This window comes from Aptenodytes patagonicus, chromosome 1 (genome assembly GCF_965638725.1).
Source record: "Aptenodytes patagonicus chromosome 1, bAptPat1.pri.cur, whole genome shotgun sequence".
NCBI lineage: Eukaryota > Metazoa > Chordata > Aves > Sphenisciformes > Spheniscidae > Aptenodytes > Aptenodytes patagonicus.
The window spans coordinates 168,780,907-168,802,807 of NC_134949.1; the positions used below are offsets into that span (position 1 = coordinate 168,780,907).

General features: G+C 38.7%; 1 protein-coding gene across 2 annotated transcripts in view; it reads left to right on the forward strand.

The window, feature by feature from the left end:
* The window catches only part of ABCC4 (ATP binding cassette subfamily C member 4 (PEL blood group)), a 160,150-nt gene that overhangs the window by 108,641 nt on the left and 29,608 nt on the right, over positions 1–21,901 (forward strand). The window contains exons 22-29 of one of the 2 annotated variants that reach the window (XM_076362161.1): positions 37–156; positions 3,641–3,751; positions 5,244–5,344; positions 7,507–7,698; positions 10,733–10,789; positions 12,012–12,167; positions 16,230–16,319; positions 16,795–16,967. In XM_076362161.1, coding sequence (XP_076218276.1) covers positions 37–156; positions 3,641–3,751; positions 5,244–5,344; positions 7,507–7,698; positions 10,733–10,789; positions 12,012–12,167; positions 16,230–16,319; positions 16,795–16,967 — 1,000 coding nt within the window. The remainder of the gene's footprint in view (positions 1–36; positions 157–3,640; positions 3,752–5,243; positions 5,345–7,506; positions 7,699–10,732; positions 10,790–12,011; positions 12,168–16,229; positions 16,320–16,794; positions 16,968–21,901) is intronic. The other variant, XM_076362151.1, reaches the window with a different exon arrangement.

Sequence of the window (21,901 nt, forward strand, 5' to 3'; positions counted from 1 at the left end):
CAGCTATTGCTAAGTTACTCTCATTTCCCTTTGTAGCTCGAAGTCCAGTGTTCTCCCACTTGTCGTCATCTCTCCAGGGACTTTGGACTATTCGGGCTTTGAAAGCAGAGGAAAGATTTCAAAAATTATTTGATGCACACCAAGATCTCCACTCAGGTTTGTGATGAATTGACGTGAAAAATCAAATACTTTGCTCTGTAGGAGGGAAATACCTTATGCCCTCAGCGGCATGTATATATAATGTACATTAAAATCAGTAGGAGCTGTGCACTTGTCTCTTTAGGGTAAAATTTCTCTGTTAGAACAAAAAAGTTACTATCTGTCTAGATTTTGAGAGTTTACTTTGGGCTGTAATATAATTTGAGATACCCACACATATGTTTTAACAGTGCCGAAGATAAACATTTTAAAGTATGCCTGATAAGAATATTTAAAGAATCATTTTTGACATTTTCCTGGATTCCATCTTTAAGATAGAGAGAGGGAAACAAGCAATATTATGAAGCTTTTAATATTAAATAGTGTGCTAGGACTGGGCAGGGATGGTTAATATAAATCATCTTGGAAAAGTTTCCTAAATCTCACTTCTTTTTTTACTTTGAGCAGCTTTCAGGGCTCAAATCTAATATAAGGTATTAACATGACCAGAAGGTGTAAAATATTAGTATTCTGCAAGCATGAATAATATAATTCAGGTTTGCGCTGTGATTCTTTACCTTCTGTCAATTAAATGTTCTCTATTACAATGTTTTTCAAGATGCAGCAGAATGCAAGTTTGCAATTTTGTGTTTGTTAGGTAAGATCTTGAATTTTCTCTGTCCTAAGACATACCAGTATATTCTATGGCTTTTTTGTAATTTGTAGACTTAAAAGATTTCAGACCAGACCAGTTGATCTTTTCTGAAGTACAGTTTATCACAAGCTGTAGAATCATGCACACTGACCTCCGTGTTGAGCCCAGTAACTTGTGACCGGGGAAACATATCTTCCAGGGAGGCACCTCTAGCTTTGAATTCCCCATTTCTTAATATTTTCAAGTCGCTAGTTATCTGACCAAATCAATTTTACAGTAGATGATAGCGAGGGAACACAAAGTTGTTTTTTAAGCTTTGTATTAAAAGACATCTTTAGTCAATAAACTGCATATAAAAGTTTCGCTATACAAAGAGGACCGTGACCTTTAAAAGAAATATTTTCTTCTATTTTAAGGTTAGATCTAAGGAACATAAACACACTTTTCTAGTAGATTTTATGCATCTCTCTAACAAAACTGTCAGTAAGACCCCTCCTGGGCAGTTCAGGAAGGCTGAGGAAACTGGGCTTGTTCAACTCACAGAAGAGAAGGCTTACAGAGGATTTAATAGCTGCCTTCCGGTACCTGCAAGGATGGTATCAAAAAGATTGTCAGGCTCTTCACAGTGGTACATGGTGGGAGGAGCAAGAAAACGGGTATAAGTTGAGACAAGAGAGGTTTAACCTGGATACAAGGAAAAACTTTTTCACCATGAGGACAGTCAAGCAGAGGAACAGGTTGCCCAGAGACGTTGTGCAGGCTCCATTCGTGGAGATTTTCAAGACTTGAACTGCATAAAGCATGCAGCAACATGGTCTGACCTCAGAGCTGACCCTGCTTTGAGCAGGAGGTTGAACTAGAGACCTCCTGAGGTTGCTTCCTCCCTGAATGATTCTTTGATACTAAATGTGTGCAAGCAATAGCCGACAGAAGAGGATACCTTTCATACTAGCTGACAAAGTTGGAGTCCTGGGTTCTTAAGTGTCCCAAAGAGCTTTAAATTCTTTCCTGCATCACAGAAAGCTCTCCCAGCCAGCAATGGTTTTGTTTAGCGCTTTTGGCTGGAGTGGTATCTTCCTCTATTTAGGGCTGAGCCTGGGAAACAGGACGCTCGCTTTGAACCTTCTTTCAGGGATGCCTATGAATTTGATATTAAATAATCTTTAGATAAAAAACATCTAAAAGGCATGCTGAGGTTTGACCAAACTTAAGTTTCCTTCCTGCCAGTGCAACATCCCTATAAGCAAGCTCATGAGTCATCAGAAGTTACACCATGATGAGTCTTTGTTAGTCCCCATGATTGCCATATTCCTTCCTGTATGCACAGTGACCCCAGTTATACAGGGAGGTTGCAGAATGACCCATCTCAAGCTGGCAGTTTAGTGCACCTTCCTGGACAATGGGATCAATGGAGCAAAACCTTGGAGCTGACAAATCTACAACTCAAGTGTCCAGTTTCCTGGTCTTATAAGTATACTATTGCACCAAAAATGACCTTTCATGTCACCAGGAAGCTACCGTAGGCTGTTTCCAGGGACACTTGGCTCCTGGGTTTCAGAGAGGTACCTAAATTATCACGGTGAATTCAATTTCTGGAACTAGGTTTGTGACTTGATGCAGTGCGCTCTTCTGCATATGTCATTCCATGTGCCTAGGTGTATGACTGTCCATTAGACCATATCAAATGTCTTGTTTAATGAAACCAGCTGCTAAATGTGTGGTCAGGCATATGCAGTTAGAGTTGACGTAAATGGGACTAAGAGGTTACCAGCTCTGGACCTGACCTGGCTGCCTCTTGTCGTCCTACCTCTTTCCTTCTGCTGCCCTCCAGAAGTTAGATGGAGTTCTGTTGGCTGAATTGTTGATTTAATCACTCTGTAATCTGGCTATCCAAAATGATCTGGCTTAGAACCAGACTTACCTCCTCCCTTTTTTTATAAAAAGGAGGGGTTTTTTTAGTTTGAATGTTTCCCAGCACTGGGCTGAGGAACAGTGACACAGTTGAAACAGTACTGATCTTTAGCATGGAGTAATGACAAGCGATGCAGAAAGGGTTGGAATGGTAACCTTCTGCTATGACTTGTTAGCAGCTGGAACAATTCATCTGACTGCAGCCTAAGCAATAAATAATGCCATACTTTGTTATGGCCACTTGACTTCTGTTTTTGGCCCTGAATTCAAACACGTTGCCTTCTGTATTGCAATGTCTTTTCCTGCTGTCTCCTGTATCTTGTACTGTAGCATATCTATCTGGGATGGAATTTAGCACCAAATTGTGGACACCTGGATGTGAGTGCCCAGTGGAGATGTCCACCTGTGAGCCTCTCCAGAAGTAGATATGTGCTTTTAGTCAATTGAATAGCTCTTGTAGCTCTACTGGCTGTATTGAGTAGCTCTTATGGGAGCTTAACCAGCTGCACCTGCCTTTTAAAGACTTGGCTCTGGCAGTTGCGTTGTGATATGTTCTAGCTAAAAGCCTGTAGACGGTAGTCCAGCTACAGCAAATGTAGTTGTACTTCTGCTTTTTGTATAAGACTCCCGAGTCCACTAGAGTTAAAAAAAGGCTTCCATTTTAAATAAATGGACCATGCTTCAGGCCTTGACTGTTTTTCTTTTTCTTCCTATTACTGTTCGCTATATTAGCTGTGGTTGCTATTAGTGTGAAAACTAGGTTAGACCACTTCAGGAAAACTGGACAACATTCTGATCATCATCAGTCCATACAGACGTGCACTTGAAGATGGCAATGTTTGTTTTTTTAACAACTTATAATTAATTTAATAACAATTATACGGCTTTGTTGTCTAATAATCCACTGTTCTTATGTCTTTTTAAAATACACTTTAGAGGCCTGGTTTCTGTTTTTGACAACCTCGAGGTGGTTTGCTGTGCGTCTGGATGCCATCTGTGCCATTTTTGTTATAGTGGTTGCTTTTGGTTCCCTGCTCCTCGCCAAGAGTAAGTACAGATGTTAGAAAAAGTTCACCCAGTAATTACCATGTATAGTAATGTCTAATTCTTTTTTATAGTTTGCTGTTTCTAATTGTTTAAGGACTGTAATTAAGTTAAATGTTTCTTTCTAGATCGTGATCTCTTCCTCAGTCTAGGGCACTGGGTCTGTATCTGCTTTCCTGCAAATACTGGAGGCAGTTCAGTCATCTTCCGGGCTTAGGCATGCATCTACCATCATCTCCAAATGTGCAAACAAACTTGCAGATCTGTAGTCTTCACTTTCGAGATTCTGGCTTTCAAAGCAATAACAACAAATAAATCTTTTTCCCCACCTTTGCCTTTCTTTTTTGGGCCTACAGGGCTTTGCTTTTCATACTGAAACACCCACAGTGCTGCTGCTTAACAACTTTTTTGCTTTCTACACATGGCACAGTAGGCCAAAAGGCAAGCTAAAATTCCTAGGGATACTCTTCTAGTATCTTGGATCAGCAGGATAGGCCAGTTCCAGAAAGAAAATCGCCTTGTAATAATACATTTTATGTTCACTGTCACTCATGAACTGTCATTAGAGTATGCATCATCCAGGATGTAATTGGGTTAGGTGTACTAGAATGAGATAGTAATCTAAAATATGAAGGAAGAAGTAATTATCTTGGACATGAAAATTAGTGCTAATTTGCTGGTTTTGTTTCTTTTCTTTTTCCTTTGGAGAAGTTCTGTATATGCATGTGTGTGTTAAAATTTGAACACTGTGCTGCTCAACACTGAAAATTTTGAGCTAGGTTTGATGTTATTAGAATACAAAAAGACAAGTCAAAACAATAGTCCTGAATCTTTCCTTGCCTCTGGATAAGGAGTAGCTCTCTTGAAGTCAATAGAGCTATCCTAGGATAAAGTTCAAGTCAGTCAGAGGACAATCATGCTTAATATTGGGGCAGACAGAATTCATTTATTTTGTGAGAGTAGACCCACTGAACACAATAAATGCTTATATGAACGCAGGAAGAAATATTCTGTCCTGTTATTTTATCTGATCATTTACAAGAGTACAAAGTTGATGTAAATGTTCGTAACTTATTTTGAAATCATTTTATGCTCATTTTTTTATTTTAGTTTGTTTATTTATTTATTTTGGTTTAGGGGCCGGTCTAATTCCCTTAGAAAAAAGTGAAAAGTTACTAATTCTCAGCCAGATCGGGATGACCATAACAAGTCTTGAGACTGAACCTCAGTTTTTAGATAAAATACCAGGCCAAGGAGAATTGGGATTATCTTTTCAAAGATACAAACAAGTTCTAAAATACACCAAAAAAAAATGCAGCAAGTAGCTGTTCTGCCTGCAGCTACTCATTGCACAGATGGCAAGTACGGTGTAACCAAACAAAATTCTGGCTGTGATGTTTCCATCATGTAAGTAACCTCATGAAAGGAAGGTTAACTAGAATTTTGTATAATTACCAGTGTACCTATTTGATTCTCTTTTTCCTTTGTTCTGCAGCTTTGAATGCGGGGCAGGTTGGTTTGGCGCTGTCCTACGCAATCACCCTCATGGGAACATTCCAGTGGGGTGTCAGACAAAGTGCTGAAGTTGAAAACCTGGTAACATTTATTTCTTCCTTTTCACCTCTTGGTTCCTTTTCGTGGTTGTGACTTGAGGCCTTAAGGATGGGATTCTTCTTAATTAACTTAGGGCATTAATACCTTAGCAAGTGATTCTAGGGTATAATTTGTCTGACTGATTTTGAATGTCTGCTGAGATGAATTGTGCCCAGTGACTGTCCCTCTCCATTCATAGTAAGGGAGGCTTTATAATCTCCCTTTACAGCGGAAAGGAGACTGTCTAGTTACAGCGTAGACAATTGCATTGCAGCTCACTAAAATGACAAGAAATTAATCCCTCTCTATAAGTGAGATTTATTTCAAATGATTTTTTTAGATTTGGGATTTTTAATTTATTGTTATTTATTATTGCATTTTAAAACTTGATTCATATCCCTCATGGCATTTTTTTAGGGTCCTGTTAATTCATTGTAAGGGCTTATATCTTCTTAATTTGTTTTAAGTTAACAAATATTTGAAGGTATTTGTTTATATTTAGCTGAGAGGATTGTGTGTTTTCCAAAATACATAAAGTAACATGCCTTCCACCAATTTACAGTATTTACTAGCATGTTCTAGTTTGCCTATTTACTTTTTAAAGTTAATAGATAAGAAAAAAAAGACTATAAAAAGAACATACTGAGCATAAACCTGGTTTTTTTTGTGTTGTGTTGACAACTGAAGGTTCCTTGTAATTATGATTTGCTGACCATAGTCTAGGAAACACATGTAGTTCTTATGTGGAAGTTACAAAGCCATGTTTAATAACAGGTAAAATTAATAATGTTAGATTTGTATTTTTTTGTCTAGCACATTGCTTCTTCAGAGCATTTTTCAGACATGAATAAGCTAGTGGTGACAGACTTCCATGAGAAATGGGGAGAAAGCTTTCAGGTTTTTTCCGTACTAGTTGGGAAGTTTTGGAAGTGTCAATCTGTGGGACTCTCTTATGTAGTGAGTTACTCCCTTGGAGGCTGTGATTCAGAAATACTTCGGAGGAGAAAGGCTTGCCATTCACTGAGCTGGCTTTGATGTGGAATGTTAATCGTTTTATGGAGTTATGATTAGCATCGACTTCTTTGACAGGTAGACATCCACCAAAAAAATCCCTTCTTATTAAAGGCTGACTACATTTGGGGGAGGCAAGAACATTTCCTCTCTATTCTACTCTGCCAATCCTTCCTTACATGTTTTTCCTTGGAGCTTATTTTGTAATGTGGAAAGTGTAGGTGGCAACGAGGTCAGAGAACTTGCTGCCTGGTGACCTCTGCCGTTAAAGCCACTCCAGGCAAGATAAGCATACTGGATATCTTTGTGATGGTGGGTTGTTTTTTTTTTCAGAATCTGTCTAAGAGCAGATACAGTTAAATAAAATTAATTGTATTGAGAAGATGTATGGGTGAGGATGCGCACCAGAGCCTAAACAGAACTTTTATTATTTTCCCAAGGGGAAAAAAGCGTATAGACAGCTCAACTTCTGATTCTCTTCCTTCCCCTAAGATTAGAGACATCAGCAAATATTGCAGTTTCTTTCATATCTGGCATAAAATACATAGGAAGACAAGTTTTATTGCATCTAAGCCACTAATAATATGATGACTGCTAACTTGGATTGTGGAGTTGCTTGTGACAAACATATTTAAAAGATTTGCTGGGGATTCGTGCAGTGGTAATGATGAGGACAAAAAAGGGATGATGAAGCCAGTAACTTGATGCTAGTAGCTATGGTGGGTCTGCCTGTAGCTCATATGGCAGCTTCATTTCTAGCTTTGTCTTCCCAGCACACAGCAAAATGGTGTCATCTTAGCCAAGACTGACAGACAACTCTCATAGCTTAGATTTCTTAATACTTATGCGCATACTTAGTTTTGTAATTAATCCTACTGATTAGAATTGAATGCTTGTGTATGGATTTATGTATCATGATAGATTTGGGTCTGTAGTAGGACATGAGATGCATTCTTTCCACTTTTTCAATTGTATAAAGTAAGCATAGGATGGTACCAAATACTCTTATCTGCGCTTAAAAGAAAAACTCTGGAATAATTTGCATTGAATCTTTATAATAAAAATACACACACATATATATATATACATGCAATATTTGCAATATGTGCAATAAGCTGAAATTTATGTATATATGTCTTCTTTCCTCCCCTTAGATGATATCGGTAGAAAGAGTAATGGAATACACAGAACTTGAAAAAGAAGCTCCTTGGGAGACCAACAAGCATCCACCACCTGAATGGCCAAGCCAAGGAATGATAGCATTTGAAAATGTTAACTTCACTTACAGTCTAGATGGACCTTTGGTGTTAAGACATTTGTCTGTTTTAATTAAACCAAAAGAAAAGGTATGTATATGGCTGTCTTTGGCCATTCACAGAAATTAAGCAAAGATGGTAGGTTGACAAGAAGCTGTGTGATAAAAATACATTATAAAATACATGGATGTTAGGAAATTAGTAAGTGTTCTTTTAAAAAATAAGCCTTAGTCATATTTAACAGCAAAAGTTGGAACCTATTTATTTCCTGTAAATGTAGCATAAATGTGTCTGGGAACATGACATTTCTGTCTGTCAAAAGAAAGGGTTAAATATATTCGATAATTTTCGGATAAGATTTGGATTTCATTAGGAAGTGGCAGACATTCAAAGTACAGACTAAGCCCAAAATGTTTGTTCATATGCAAAGCAAATGGAGCTGCATTAGGAAACTGAGGGTGCAGTAGAGGGAACGTAAATGGAACGAAGGGTGTCAGCACACAAGGTGAGCAGAGACAATTGAAAATAAGGAATGTACACGCTCTTGCACAGAGCCCTGAATGGAAAAGAGAAGAAAGAAATACAAATCGGTTGCATAAGTTTAGAATTGGGGATTTTATTTCAGCTCCTTTCGGCTACCAATCCAATTAACTGTTGCTCTTAATTAGATTGGTAGCCAAAAGAAACGTAGAAATAAAACTCTTCCTCCTCTGCAAATTTGACTCTTCCTCCCCAACTTTGACACCATCCCAATTGAAAGAGTGCTGCAGGGAATGTCTCCCCCACAGACAAAATTAAATTAGAGCCCTGCAGTGTTAATTCGTGCTTTGCTACATTTCAAATGCACATGTACTTTTTTGATTAGGATATCTTCCCTAGGAGGCTGGTTCAACTCTCTACAATCATTGCCCTCGCCTCATTTGTAACATGCTTTTCCATTCAGTCCCAAACCTGTTTCGTTGCTCAAGTGGACCTTTTTAATAACATGCATGTTACCAGAATTCAACCCAACTTTGCTGCATGGAGATGATCTCATGGAATTAGGTATGGGTGAGTTAAAATGGTGTTTAAGAAGAAGAGCAAAAGGGATGTTTATCTACCCTCTACTTTTCTTGCCTATGGGCCATCTCTTTAGCTGTTATATATCACTCCAATGTAATAGCAGACAAGAAGATTTACATTTCTTAGTGAGAGACAGAAATAAAATAAAATTAAAAACGGAAGCAAGAGATATTAGCAGTGTATGACTCAAGCCTTGGTGGGGGCAGGAGGGAGAGGGATGACTGGGGGTATTTATTTTTGCTGAGTGGTTATGCTGTGGTTTTGTCATCCTGAAGTAAATTTGCCCAGCTTGAGAGTATTGCCAAGAACTTCATGTTTGTTTTCTATGATGCTTTGCACAATACTGCAGTAGACTGCCACTGTGTAAAATAAATCTCCTAAGCATCTGTGCCCCTTATATTGGTTTTAATTATGGAGAAGCATTTCTTCAGAACCAGGTTTCCAGATCCACTAGGGATTCTGCCCATGCGGCTGTCAGTGAGAGCTCCTATGCCTGCTCATACCCCTGGCTCATACAGACTTCTGGTGGCTGCAGTGCCACTGGCAGGATGAATGAGTTTAAGCTTCTGCCGTGCTTGTAGGGTGGGTTTTTTTTTTTTGGCCACCCCAGCGCCCAGTTTGGGAAGCTGTAGGTACAGTAAGAATGGAGGAGGTGATTACTGGCAGATCACTCATGGGTTAGGGTCTTTTTTGATCTGCTTGTGTCAGCGTTCAGTCGAAGCAGGCTAGGAAGGACCCTCTGTTTTAACATCTTTGCTAACGTAGCAGAGTCTGCCAGAGACAGACCAGGGAGTGCTCACGTAAGGAGCTCTGCCAGCAGCTGGCTGTGATTAACCTCTTCAGCTACTATAGCTGCAGCAGGAGAAGGTTAGCATGTGCAGCCTTGGTTTTTAAACACCACTGTCTTTGGTTTAGGGTGCTTATGAATGCTTATTGACTAATATAGTGTTAAATGCACCTTGTCCTGACAGATCCTAAATCTGAGGGTATGGCTACATGAAAAAGTTAGGAGGGTGATGGTCTAGATTTATGGCATGGCAGCTGTTCGCGTAAATACTCTCACAGCGTAGCACGAAAGGGAGGTTGCCTGAGGGATAACAAAGACACGGGCAGTTTCAGTGGAGTAGCTGACATGCTGTAAATCTCACTCTCATTTTTTGTGCAGCTCTTACTTTGAAGTACGAGTGACGCTTGAGTAATGATGAGCCCAGCGTAGCAGGTGTACTCCTGTGTATGCACATGGCTTGCATCGGGCAACAAAATCCTGGCCATATGATTCCTGTCAGGTGGCTGGGACTCCCATCTGCAGACCATCGCTGTGTTTGCACTGGCTATGAACATGGCCCTCTGAAAAATAAAATGTCTAAAAAAAATAAATAAATGTGTATACTGAGAGCTGTTTCAAATTCATGTCAATTTTCAGCAGCCTGTAGTCAATTGGACCAAAAATACAAATAGATTCCTCTAAATACTGAAGAGCATAGTCCTTTCATTTGATGCCAAACTGAAAGTGGGATTTTGACAATATGCAGAGCAGCTGCATTTTTATTTTAAGTATCAATGTATTTTTTATGTTTTTTCTTTATATCCTTAATACAATACTTTATATCACTGACATTTACAGAGAAACAATTGAACTTTTGTTTTCACAACTCTGGGTGTCTGTGTTCTCCATTCAGCGTTTTCTTTCTGAGCTGTAGTGTAACTATTCTGAACTATTTTTCCTTTGTTTCACTGATATAATTTAGAATACTAGGCATTTTATCACTTATTGTAACAGATTTGCTTAGATTAGGCTGTATCTTTAATAAGCACTGTATAAATATTAATTAGTTTATATACAATAGTACAATAATGAATTGTTGGATGAAATTGTTAAATCGGAAAATAGAAGTAGAAAATACCTTTTAGATTATGCAGAGTAAGTTGCTCCTTGCAGTATGCTTTTTTAGTGTTTTGTTTATTTTTGATCTAATGTGGGCACTGCTGCTTTGTCTCTGACAGTTAGAAAGTTTCTCCTTGCTCTTCGATGTAATGTTTCCTGTGCTTAATTTCATTCCAGCAGTCATTACTGCATACATCTGAGTCTCAGGCAGTGGGTAATTGCCCTCTGGTGTCTGTACGTATACTCATGAAGGTTTTCATGTTTCTTCCTCTCTTCTGCACCCCAATCACTTCACCAGGCTGTATTGTACATGTTTAATCCTCATAAATCCTTCCTCATCAAATCAGTATCTCCAACCCATATTAATTTTATGTTGCACTTCTCTGAACTCTTTCCAGTGTGTCGATTTCTTTCTGGAAATGTAGCGATTAGAACTGAGTGCAGGAAATAACAAATCCTGCCAGATCAGATCTGTGTAGAGGGTTACTCCCATCACCTTCTCTGATACAATTGATTACTGTACATTGTTTTCTCTAAGAATCATTTACCTGAAGACAACATATAGAAAAAGAGTTTGCTGTTCAAGTAGTAGTTAATCACCACTAATTATATGTCTCCTCTCATTTATTAATGAGCCTACTTTTTCCCAAGTGTTGGTTTCATATGAAATACTTGTAGGTCTTAACCCCTTGTCATTAAAGTTATCAATCCCATATTTTGCGTTTTCTCTACCTCCTTTTTCTGAAAGCGTTACTTTTTCACATTGCATACAGCTTCTGATTTTTCTTTGGGAACATATATTTTATTATTCACTGTCTCTCCTGTTTGGAAAGGAATTGCAGCTTGCTCACGTGGCCTTGTAGTTTCAATACTTGCGTCCTCTCTGTTGAAGCTGTCTGAAGCATGAATACAATTTATAATCCTCCTGCTAGTTTTGGCTTTATTTTGGCTACTTTGACTACTTCGAAGTACTTCACCTTAACCATGCTAACCAAAATCAGTCTCAGTTATTTAAAATGGGAATACTGCTCATACATTGTTCCCAGAGTGCTTTATGGGAATCCTTTATTGGATTGAGAAGTAAGTGCATGCCTGAAATGATTTGCCTAAGATCACCCGCCAAACCAGGTTTAGTATAAAAATTAGCAGCCTTGAATCGCATTACTCTATACACCAAGCCGCTTTATCTTGTTTACACAATAAAACACCACACATTAAGGGAAAATCTTTCACCTTTGAATATGATCCAAGAAATTGTTGGGTATCCAAATGTCACCTGAATCCAAACTGATTTGGGGGGAGGTTTTTTCCTCTCGAAAAAATGTTAATTATAAAGAAGTTTTATTTGGTGCTTGGTCTACTATAAATACTGTGATGTTGTAAAACTGTTGCTTGACATATTAGTTTATCCTGAAAAGCTCATGATTTAATTGTACAAGCTTGGCTTGCTCTGTAGGTTGGAATAGTGGGAAGAACCGGAGCTGGGAAAAGCTCTCTGATAGCAGCCCTCTTTCGCTTGGCGGAACCCGAAGGAAGGATTTGGATTGATAAGTACTTGACATCAGAGCTAGGACTCCATGACTTGCGGAAGAAAATTTCAATTATACCTCAGGTAAGAGAGTGACTTGGTCTGCTATAAACATTTTCAATATAATGCTGTAGTATTTAAAATGCTTTGCAGGGATATATTCCCCCTGCACGCCTGTATGCAGTAGACACAGAAACTTTAGCAAGGTGTTATTCTTACTTGAGTAAGGTCTTGATTATTTTGAGATAAACAGAATCAGCTTTGGGGACGAGCATTTTCTTCCTAGTTTTGTCTTCTGTCTATTCCTCTGGAATACTTGTGAGTAGGTGTTAGCGGTATGCTGTCCTCCTATAGTCTGGGAAAGAGCAGAGAAAATCTGACAGGAATATACCAAGCTTCAGCAGTTCTATGAAGTCACTTGATCCTTTGGCAGCAATTCCTGCCTGATGCGTTGCCTGAAGCTTCCTTAGTAAGGGATTTTGAGGGACCACTTTCACTTCTGTAGTCACCCCTGTACAAACTGACTGAGGCTAGATCTAGAAAGAGCAAATGTGCCAACTAGAAGTGAGCTTTTCCATTATTTGGAGAAGGTTGGACAGGAGGAGAGCACAGGAATGGACAAGAGAGTGGGTCATTATGATCCATAAACAAAAACTTGGTGAGCTTTAGAAGCTGAATGCAGGAAAGGCTGCAATGCAGGAAAAAAACTAAGACGGTGTTGGGACAGTGGACAGCTCATCTCTGGTGCTGGCGCAGAAGAAAGGATGTTCCAAGAAGTCCAGTAGGTCACAGGTCTTCTCTTCTATGGTCTTACTTTCAAATGAGACATTGAATCAGAGAAGGGTTATATATAACCTCAAAACTTCGTGAAGGCAGAGCCTGTGCAGGTTACCATGTTTCATGAGAGCTCTGATCTCTTCCATGATCATTTGCTCCTCACTGGAGAGAGAGCGAGAGGGAAAAGCCCATATGTTGCAAATGCAAGGTCACGTTTTTGGCAAATAATTTGTCTGGGATGTTCTAGCAGGTAGATAGAACAGTAGGCTGGAAACCAGAGGAATTTTTTTGCCGTGTTTGGTGTTAATTCCCACATCTCTATTTTATTACAGAAGTTGTATTTAGAGTCCTTACACCATCTTTGTATCTGAATGTTTGCTAGCCTGTTGGCAGGATGGCATTCAGAGTCTATTACTTTCTTTAAATTGAAAATCTGATAAAAACGGTAATGAACAGTGGTTCTAAGCCTCTCTTGATTACCTGCTTTTTTTTTTTCTTCCTTTCCCAAGAATAGGAGTCAGAGAGAAGAAGCAGGTATGCTATTATCAAAAAAAAAAAAAAAAAAAAAAAAAAAAAAGGTACTCCCCCAGCAATTGGATTGTTGCCTAATGCAGGATGTCTTTTGTTTCTGCATGCTGAAGGCTTTGTTATTGCACAGCGGAGGTGCTCACTAGAACTAGACATCTTTTATATGTAAAGAGGACTTTATGTGGATTTAAGTTCTATTTTTTGTTTGTGTGCAGCGTTCTTTTCTCCCGAAAGTAGATGATCGTCAGTTCATTCAAGGTCTACAGCTTTTTGAAAGCCTTGTCCGTAGCTATTGAGGGTGATTTCTACGTTTGGAAGAATTCAACCCAGTTGAATAAAATAGAGTACTGAGACAGGAAAACTGCTGGTCAAATACAGTAAAACTGCTGGTCAAATACAGTTTCTACATGTTGAGTGATGCAGATGGTCAAAGTTCACTGCATTTAATTATACATGTGTGTTTTTCATACATTATTCTATTGACATAGTTGTAAAACTATTTTAATCCAGTTGAATTCTGTGACTTTTATCAAGTTTATATGATAGGGTTTTCATCATGGTCCCAAAGGGTTTTAAGTGTCCAAAGGCTAGCAGGTAGCATTTCTTTTCTACGTAAAGGAAGACTTGTTTCCGCTAAAAATATGCAAAACTATGAAGTGGTGGTAGTAAGAAGAAGAGGAGGGTTTGGAATAAGGTTTATACTATAGTAAACTGAGTGATAGGCATTGTCTTGTACTGCGTAAATAGTAGTGTCAATAATAGAAATAGTAATGTAACATCAGGTAGTTATTTTGCAGCAAATATCTTCATAATTATGTGGGAAGCTAAGAAACCAGAGGGAGAGATGCTTATTAAAATTATAACATAAAACATGCTAAACAGAACCATTCCTAGAGAGTGATGAGGCAAGACTGAAGTTTTCTTATACGTAAGTTTAAATACCTACCTGGAGAAATAAAAATGTGCTTAGGCTTCTAATTGCTTGCTTGGATGGAGCTGTGTGAAGGTTGTGTTTGTAAATCTTTTCTATGCAAATGTTGTCTGCCTCCCTGACTGCAGGCATTTTTACAACAATTATTTACAGGTTTGTCTTATTACTTTCCTCTCATAAACCAGACTATTTTAAATAATAATCTGTGTCAGAAATGATAATTAAAAAATATCCTTATCTTCTGTTGCAGTACATGTCTATTGTTAGGACTTTTATAATAGTTTTGAACACTTTATAAATTCAGCCTCTTATTTTGCCAACATAAAAAAATGGATTGAAAAGGAAAATAAACGTAACAATACCTTCAAAACACACCAAATGGTGTATTAAAATATGTATTGTTAAACAAATTACTTTCTAGCTGTTGTTGAAGAAAAATGTTCTTTAACCTGTTAATGGTTGGGGGTTTTTTTAAATCCTTTTGTTCATTCAACAGGTTTTTAGTGACATGTTGCTATTGCAACAGATACTTCCAAATAATTGGCATGTTATGTCAAGAAATGCATACGTTCTTTTACATTGCTTGTGGCATCTTCTGTCTTTGTTAATCCTTTTATACCACTCAGAGTGGTTTAGAAATGAAGACACAATAAAAGGGTTAAGGTCTAAATTCTGTTCTGATTTGCTGCAGCCCTTTGGAGCTGGGCATCACTAGGGTTAGATGGGGCATAAGTCACGACAGAGGGTAATCTCGGAGTAAGCTGAACTTACCCAATGTGAGTTAGACTTTATTTCCTAGGGGAGAAAAAAAGAAAACATTTTGCATAAGATTTCTCCAATTTAAAGAAGACTGACAAGATGATGAATGGTCTCCATTTATGATTAGCACTATTACAGCTTTTGACTTGTTGTCTTTATGTGTGGTATTAAGAGGAGTTTAGCCCTGAAGTTGTGTCAGTGTATGACTCTCAGGTCTGGCAACTCACGTTAGTGAGTACTGATCTGTTGCTTAAGGAGTTCTGGACCAAAAGTTGTCTTCCTGCTTCTCAAACGCTACATTTTCCAGAGTGAATTGATTTGTGCCAGTTTGATTAATGATCTGTTATTGGTCTGACCAGGAACTGAAGTAGAACAAAACTTACTTCGACCATAGGTAAACCCACACTGGTACCTGAATGGGAGAAGGTACTGATTTGACTCCCTGGTGTATTTTGAGTTAGAGCTTTGCCCAGCAGTGCTCCAGTTCTACGTAAGTTTGCTTTGATGCTGTGGCAGTACAGATTTACTTCTATGTGTATAGGTTTAAACATTGTGTTGAAATGGTGAAAGCTGTGCCTCTTAGGCTCTGGTGGTAAAACTGAAGGGCTTTTATGGTATGAAATGAAAAAAAAACCCACAACCAAATAGAGAAGGAAAACCAAAAAGGCATTGTGAGCTCTTTGATTCCTCTCTGGTTGATGTACTTCAAAAACAAGTTTTCAAAACTGCCCAAACATATTTAGGAGTGTGAGCTCATTGACAGTGGTAGTTGCTGGTTTTCATTAACAATACCAGGAGGATAGCAATGATTTCATGTAAGTATATATATAGCTTGTGGCATCAAAACAGTGGCATGTAAGTACCCGTTTGAGTACCGACATAACTGTGTACAGCGATTTGCAAACAGACCTGTCCTGTTTGGTAAATTATCTTCATACAGACTGGCTGAACACTTGCTTTCCCCCCTCCACCCTCTCCCCCCCCTTCAAACACACTATTGTGAAATACCCCTTTACATTTCATAAAAGACAGCTTGTTGTTTGATATTTCTGTGCTATTGTTGATATAGGTTAGTTCTGATTATTATTAAATTACCTGTTGCAATATAAAATCTGTGTTTATAATGGAATGCTAATTTTACTGGGTTTTAGGAGCCTGTTTTATTCACTGGAACGATGAGGAAAAACTTAGATCCTTTCAATGAATACACCGATGAAGAGCTGTGGAATGCCCTGGAAGAGGTGACTTACTAAATCTAATAATGTACATCTGATATTTACAAGCCAAATAACACTACAGTGCTTGTGTGTGTTAGGTTTTAGATGTTTTCATCAGGTTTGATAAGGACATAGCTGTTGATGGAAAAAGGTAGACCGTTGCGTGTGCATTTGTTTATGTGTGTGTTTGTGCATGTGTGTGTAGACATGTATATTGTTATATAAGTCTTTTATGAAAAAGTTATCCTTTGGGATGATGCTTTGGTTACGTTTTGATTCATATCTTAGTTTTAATGAACATTAATAGATTCTTAACAATGTGCTTTAATGTTTTTAGAATTCTAATAACTGACACACTGTGTAATCCAACTTGGCACGTACTCATTTTGTGTCAGAATGTAAAAGGTAAACCTTGCATACTTATTGTTGTGTCATCAGACACACAATAGCTGATTTAAAAGAGAGTTACTCATCCTACAATATCTGGACATGTCAACAGGTGCAACTGAAGGAGGTTGTGGAAGATCTACCTAATAAAATGGAGACGCAGCTGGCAGAATCTGGGTCTAATTTTAGCGTTGGTCAGAGACAGCTGGTGTGTCTTGCCAGAGCGGTTCTAAAAAAAAATCGGATCCTTATCATCGATGAAGCAACAGCAAATGTGGACCCAAGGTAAAAACAAATTCTTTCATGTTAAGATGAGCTGTTTTTTCTGATAATATAATCATCTGTACTGTAGAGATGAACTTAAATGCTTTGTATTTCTTGCAGTTTGTATTGTTATTTTATGTTTTTAATGATAGCATCATAATTGTCTATTCAAAATGGGGCGGTTGAGTTTTGGCTACAGAGCAGCTGATATAAACTAAGCGCTCAAAATATCCCTAATTTCAATGCATTCCATAGAGTAGGGAAATTAATATTCAAAGTTTATTTGTCCTGCAGCCATAGACAAGAAGACAAGAACCTCCTTGGAAACGCACATCAGTAACATCAGAATAGCCATGAAACAAGTTGAGTTCTGTTGATTTCTGGAAGAAATGTCTCTTGGAAATAAATAAATAAAAATTAATTAATTAACTAAATCTTCCCCCAGAAAAACCCCAAGACTAGAAAGGTGAAAAATGGCTATAAACAAAACTGGATACTTCTGGTTATGAGATGCTATCCCTTCAGATGGCTCAGATGCCGGTGTAATAAGTTACAGATAAAATAGGGGTGGGGGGAAGGTAAGCTGTCCTAAACACCACAAGAATTGCAAAACAGATTTGGAGATGTTTAAAGCTATAGGAGGGACTCATTTATCATTCATTATTTTGTCTTGTATAACTCAGGCTGGCAGAACTTTCCTGAATTCGTTCCTGTTTCTTCTAGAAGTACACTCTAGTTCAACATCCAACCTCAATAGAAAAAAAAGTTCAATGACAACCCTTGTTAAATTGTTCCAATAGCTAAGTCCCCCCACTGTTAATTTTTGAAACATTTGAAACGCTGGTGGAAATATTTTGGAAACAATACTGCAAACGTACTGCATCAATTAGTCTGAGCTGAATATATAGTTCCAACAAACTATGGCTTGAGGGAGAACTCAAAGTCCAAAGAGGACAATAACACAGCAAGTCCCTCAAACAGATGCATTAAGGATTTTGTATGTCATCTGGGCGTGACTCATTTTTATAACATCTTCTTGGGGGAGAAGTGGTACCACTAGGGTAGCTTTGCAGTTCAGCTGACAATGTATTTCTAAAACCTTTAGAGAAGTGCATTCCCTTCCCAGAGGTTTTCTTTTTTCTTTTTTTTTTTTCCTTTTTTTTTTCTTTTTTGACTATTAGTTTATTTTTGGCTGAGCTCTGATAGATTAACTGTGATTAATCATAGCTGTGGAAATTTAATACCATCTTACTCATCCTCCCTATTTTGGCATCTCACATGTGTGTGTTCTCAACTTACACTATCCATTTAATTGATCTTGATTAATGCGTGCTGCAATATATATTATAATAAGGTAAATGTTTGTTTGTATCAACTCTAGGCATGACAATACAAATAATAACTTGGAACTTCTTCTTTGAATTCAGTTTGCATTACAGTCATTATTACCTTTTCCTTAATGTGTTGCTATAACTAGAGCAGAATATTTTTCAGCTGTGCAATCTGATAGGACGCTCATCAGGAAATGCTGATGCGGGTTTCTTAACTGAGTAGTTAGGGAGGCATTTTTGGCGTGTAAGGAAAACCTCCTCCTCTTCTGATGCACAATCCCCATACCTGGCATCCTCATCTCTAGCCTGGCGGCAAGCACATATCATATCAAGCACCTGGGATAGGAAACCATGGGGAGCTGCCGCCAGCTCTGGACATATTATTTCTTTTTTTGTTTTTCTGGCCTTTGATCTCCTTGCCTCAACCACTGCTGCAACCATGTGCCTTCTCCAGTTCAACCTGGAAGCAAATGTGAGGAGGCAGGGTTTAGGGGTGGGAGGAGGAGAAGGAAGGGTGAGGTGGCATGAGGCAGTGGATACAACAGCGGGGTGAGAGGTGTGCAGTGTACCTTCCCCAGGGCTGGGGGACTCCCCACCATGTTTCTCCAGCTCAGCTAGGCCATTCTTATCTGCTGCTGAGTGAAGCTGAGCAAAGGAGTGAAGGGAAGGATTTTGGAGGGCACCTTTCTCCCTCCTTCCTACATCTTCCAGCTCCCATATGTAGCCTTATTATTTCCCTCATAGCTACCAGCTGCTCTGCATGCTGCAGGGGTGTCAGTGCTGTCGTGAGGGAGGGGAGGAGCTTGCCGTAAAGAAGGTTGCCCTAAGTCAGACTACTTGCATGTTTTACGTGATGACTGACAGATGTTTGGTTTGATCTTATCTTCTTGGTCCTGAAGTTGGCATTCTTACCCCGAAGAATGGAATCATTTTATAGCAGTTGAACCATTCTGGAAAGTTGTATGAAATCTGGAGCAGAAGAGCTGAAAACCTTTCTGTAGTTGCTTTGGTGATATATTGAAACAAATTCCTTAGTAACTGAGACTTTTCTTAAAATATTGAGTTAAGTTGAACTTACTAAGCTCTGTGCACTGACTACAGTAGTATGCGTTAACTTGTATTTTTACTGCTTATAGAAGAGAGAACTTTTTGGGAACAGTCAACTGCCATGTTTTTACGTTGGTTGTTCATTGAGTCTGGTAAAAACAGCCATTGCTCATAGTTCAGTTCATTAGCCAGCTTAACCTTGTAAGGTTTAACCTTTCATTACATCTAACTGCTATCTGTAACTGTTTCTCTTTTGGAGAAATTATCCAAAGCCACTCAGGAATTGTGTAGTGTGAGATACGCTTCCAGGACAATCCCAGGAGGACATTAGACTGAAGATAATGACTTATCCAGTGTTCCTTTTGGCAGCTTTGTTGCTTCTCATTCCGATTGTATTTATTCTTGCTCTTTAGATAGTTTTGTTTTGTTTTGTTTTTTACACAGTCAACTAATTCAGGTTACACCAGATCTTGAGTTGCTGTGAAACTTGGTGTTAGATCCTCAACCCGTGGTGCCAGTGGGACAGCTATACCACCATTTTGTGTTTTCTTATTGTGCTGTTCCTTCTGATGGGGAATATTGTGGTTCCCATTTTCATATAATCAGATTAGGGTTGAGCTTTTGTCATCCAGAAGCCCTAGTTTGGTATTCAGGTTGCATCTTTGGTTTCTAATGTGCCTGAAAGATGGTGGGGTTTGATCCACTGAGGTGGGTGATGGAATCAGTTGGCACTTGCCTGGCAACTTTCTCAGTGTGGATAGATGCCACAAAAGGTCCATTTATGCCCTGAAAAAAGGACAGAAATGCTGCTTCCTTTGGCACTTTTCTAGAGGGTAGACAGCTCTAACTGGCATGTGATATAGTCTCTGCACTCTGTCAGTACATAATTCTGTACACAGATCTTTTCTTAGTCTTTTATATTTTGTTGCCTTTCCTGCCTTCTTCCCAAGATTCTTCTGGAGGTTACTGATGGTGCTTCTGCCTGCCACCCCAAAAACTATACTCCAAGATCTACCATGAACCTGAGAGAGAATCTGGTCAAGTCACTATCAGAAGACATGGCTGCATGAGATTTCTTACTGTGATATTTGAAGATGGACCTATTAGGTCTGTTTCTGATTACTTTGTAGTCTTATTTTAGAACATTTGTCACACCCGCAGTATGGCCAGCAGTTTCTCATTAGGAATAAGCTTATATTCAAGAAATACCTGTTTAAGATAATAGTTTGGTAGTATCTATCTAAGAATGAGAAATGGTTTCTGTTGTAAATGTAGGAAGAGGTGGTGCTATAAGGAGTGCACGTAATGAAGGAAGATATAATAAATGAATGCAGAGGACAGGGATGTTCAAGGATGAGGCATTCTCGGATAACAGTAGGAATAACCTGAGAGTTACAAATCATTTTGCGCCCTTTAAAAAGTTGTTTTCAACATTCCTGAGCAAGCTACGATTCTCTGCGCTTCTTAGTAGCTCTGCAGGAAACCTCACCTTGAGCTTGACTAGAAGGAAAGAAAAAGGCTTTCTTTACATTATTCTAGGGAGTACTGAACCTTTTGTTTCTGTTTCACTATCTCTAACAATTGCAGAGGACACATCCCGTTGTCGATCTAAGCCTCTTCCCTACTGACTGTTTTCATGTATGGCCCTGATTTTTTTTTTCTTTTGAAAGTAAGAGTAGTCAGGTCATTGAGGCATTGCTGAGAAGATAGCAAAAAAAGATACATGCATTAACACTGGGGTGAAAACGCTGGCATTGCTGTGATGTGGGGCATTAATGAACAACTTCCTTTTCTTAAGGAGATTGTTAATGCACAGGGCTAAAGAGCCTGGCTCTGTCCTGACTTCTGCTCCCGCCTCCTTCCCTGATTGCGTACTGGCCTTGGTTCAAAAGGAGGAGTTGAGGAACACCTGCTTCCCACCATGTTTTTTAGCTTCTTTTAGGAAGTGGGAGCAGAAGGACCAAGCCTTCTCAGATTGCGGCCCAGAACCCGGTTCTCTTAAGCTCGTGACAGAGCTTAGATGTTTCTGTCCCCAGATGAAGATGACAGTCAGCATGCACGGGAACTCTTACTTAACTATTTATGTCTTCCTTCTCTCTGATGATTCGTCCTGTCATCAGCAGGGATCTGTCTATTCCTTTGTCGTGCTGATTGCTTAAACTTAGTTTGTAACAGAAGTTACATTCAGTCCTTCAGAGCATAAGCTTGTGCTTTCTACTGTGGAAACTTGACGGTTACTCCATTGCTCTAAGTCATCCTGTTCTTCCAAAGTTGTCTTTGTTCACTTTTTATTGTTAGTGCCTCCTGACATGGTGGCATCAGAACAATTCTTTTTGCTTAATTTATGAAGTGATACCAAATATTTATCATGTCAGACAGATTCAATGTAGAGTACTACTTCTGTCTAAGAAATAATAATTTGTTGGAGGAAGACGTGTTGCATGAATCTTTGTTGTATTTTATTTGATTTTCCAGTTAACTTTTTACAATTTGAAGAATTAAGGCTTTGCAAGCAACTGGTTGAAGCCAACATGGCTGCCTAAATATACCAGTTTATCCACATATCTCTTTTGTCTT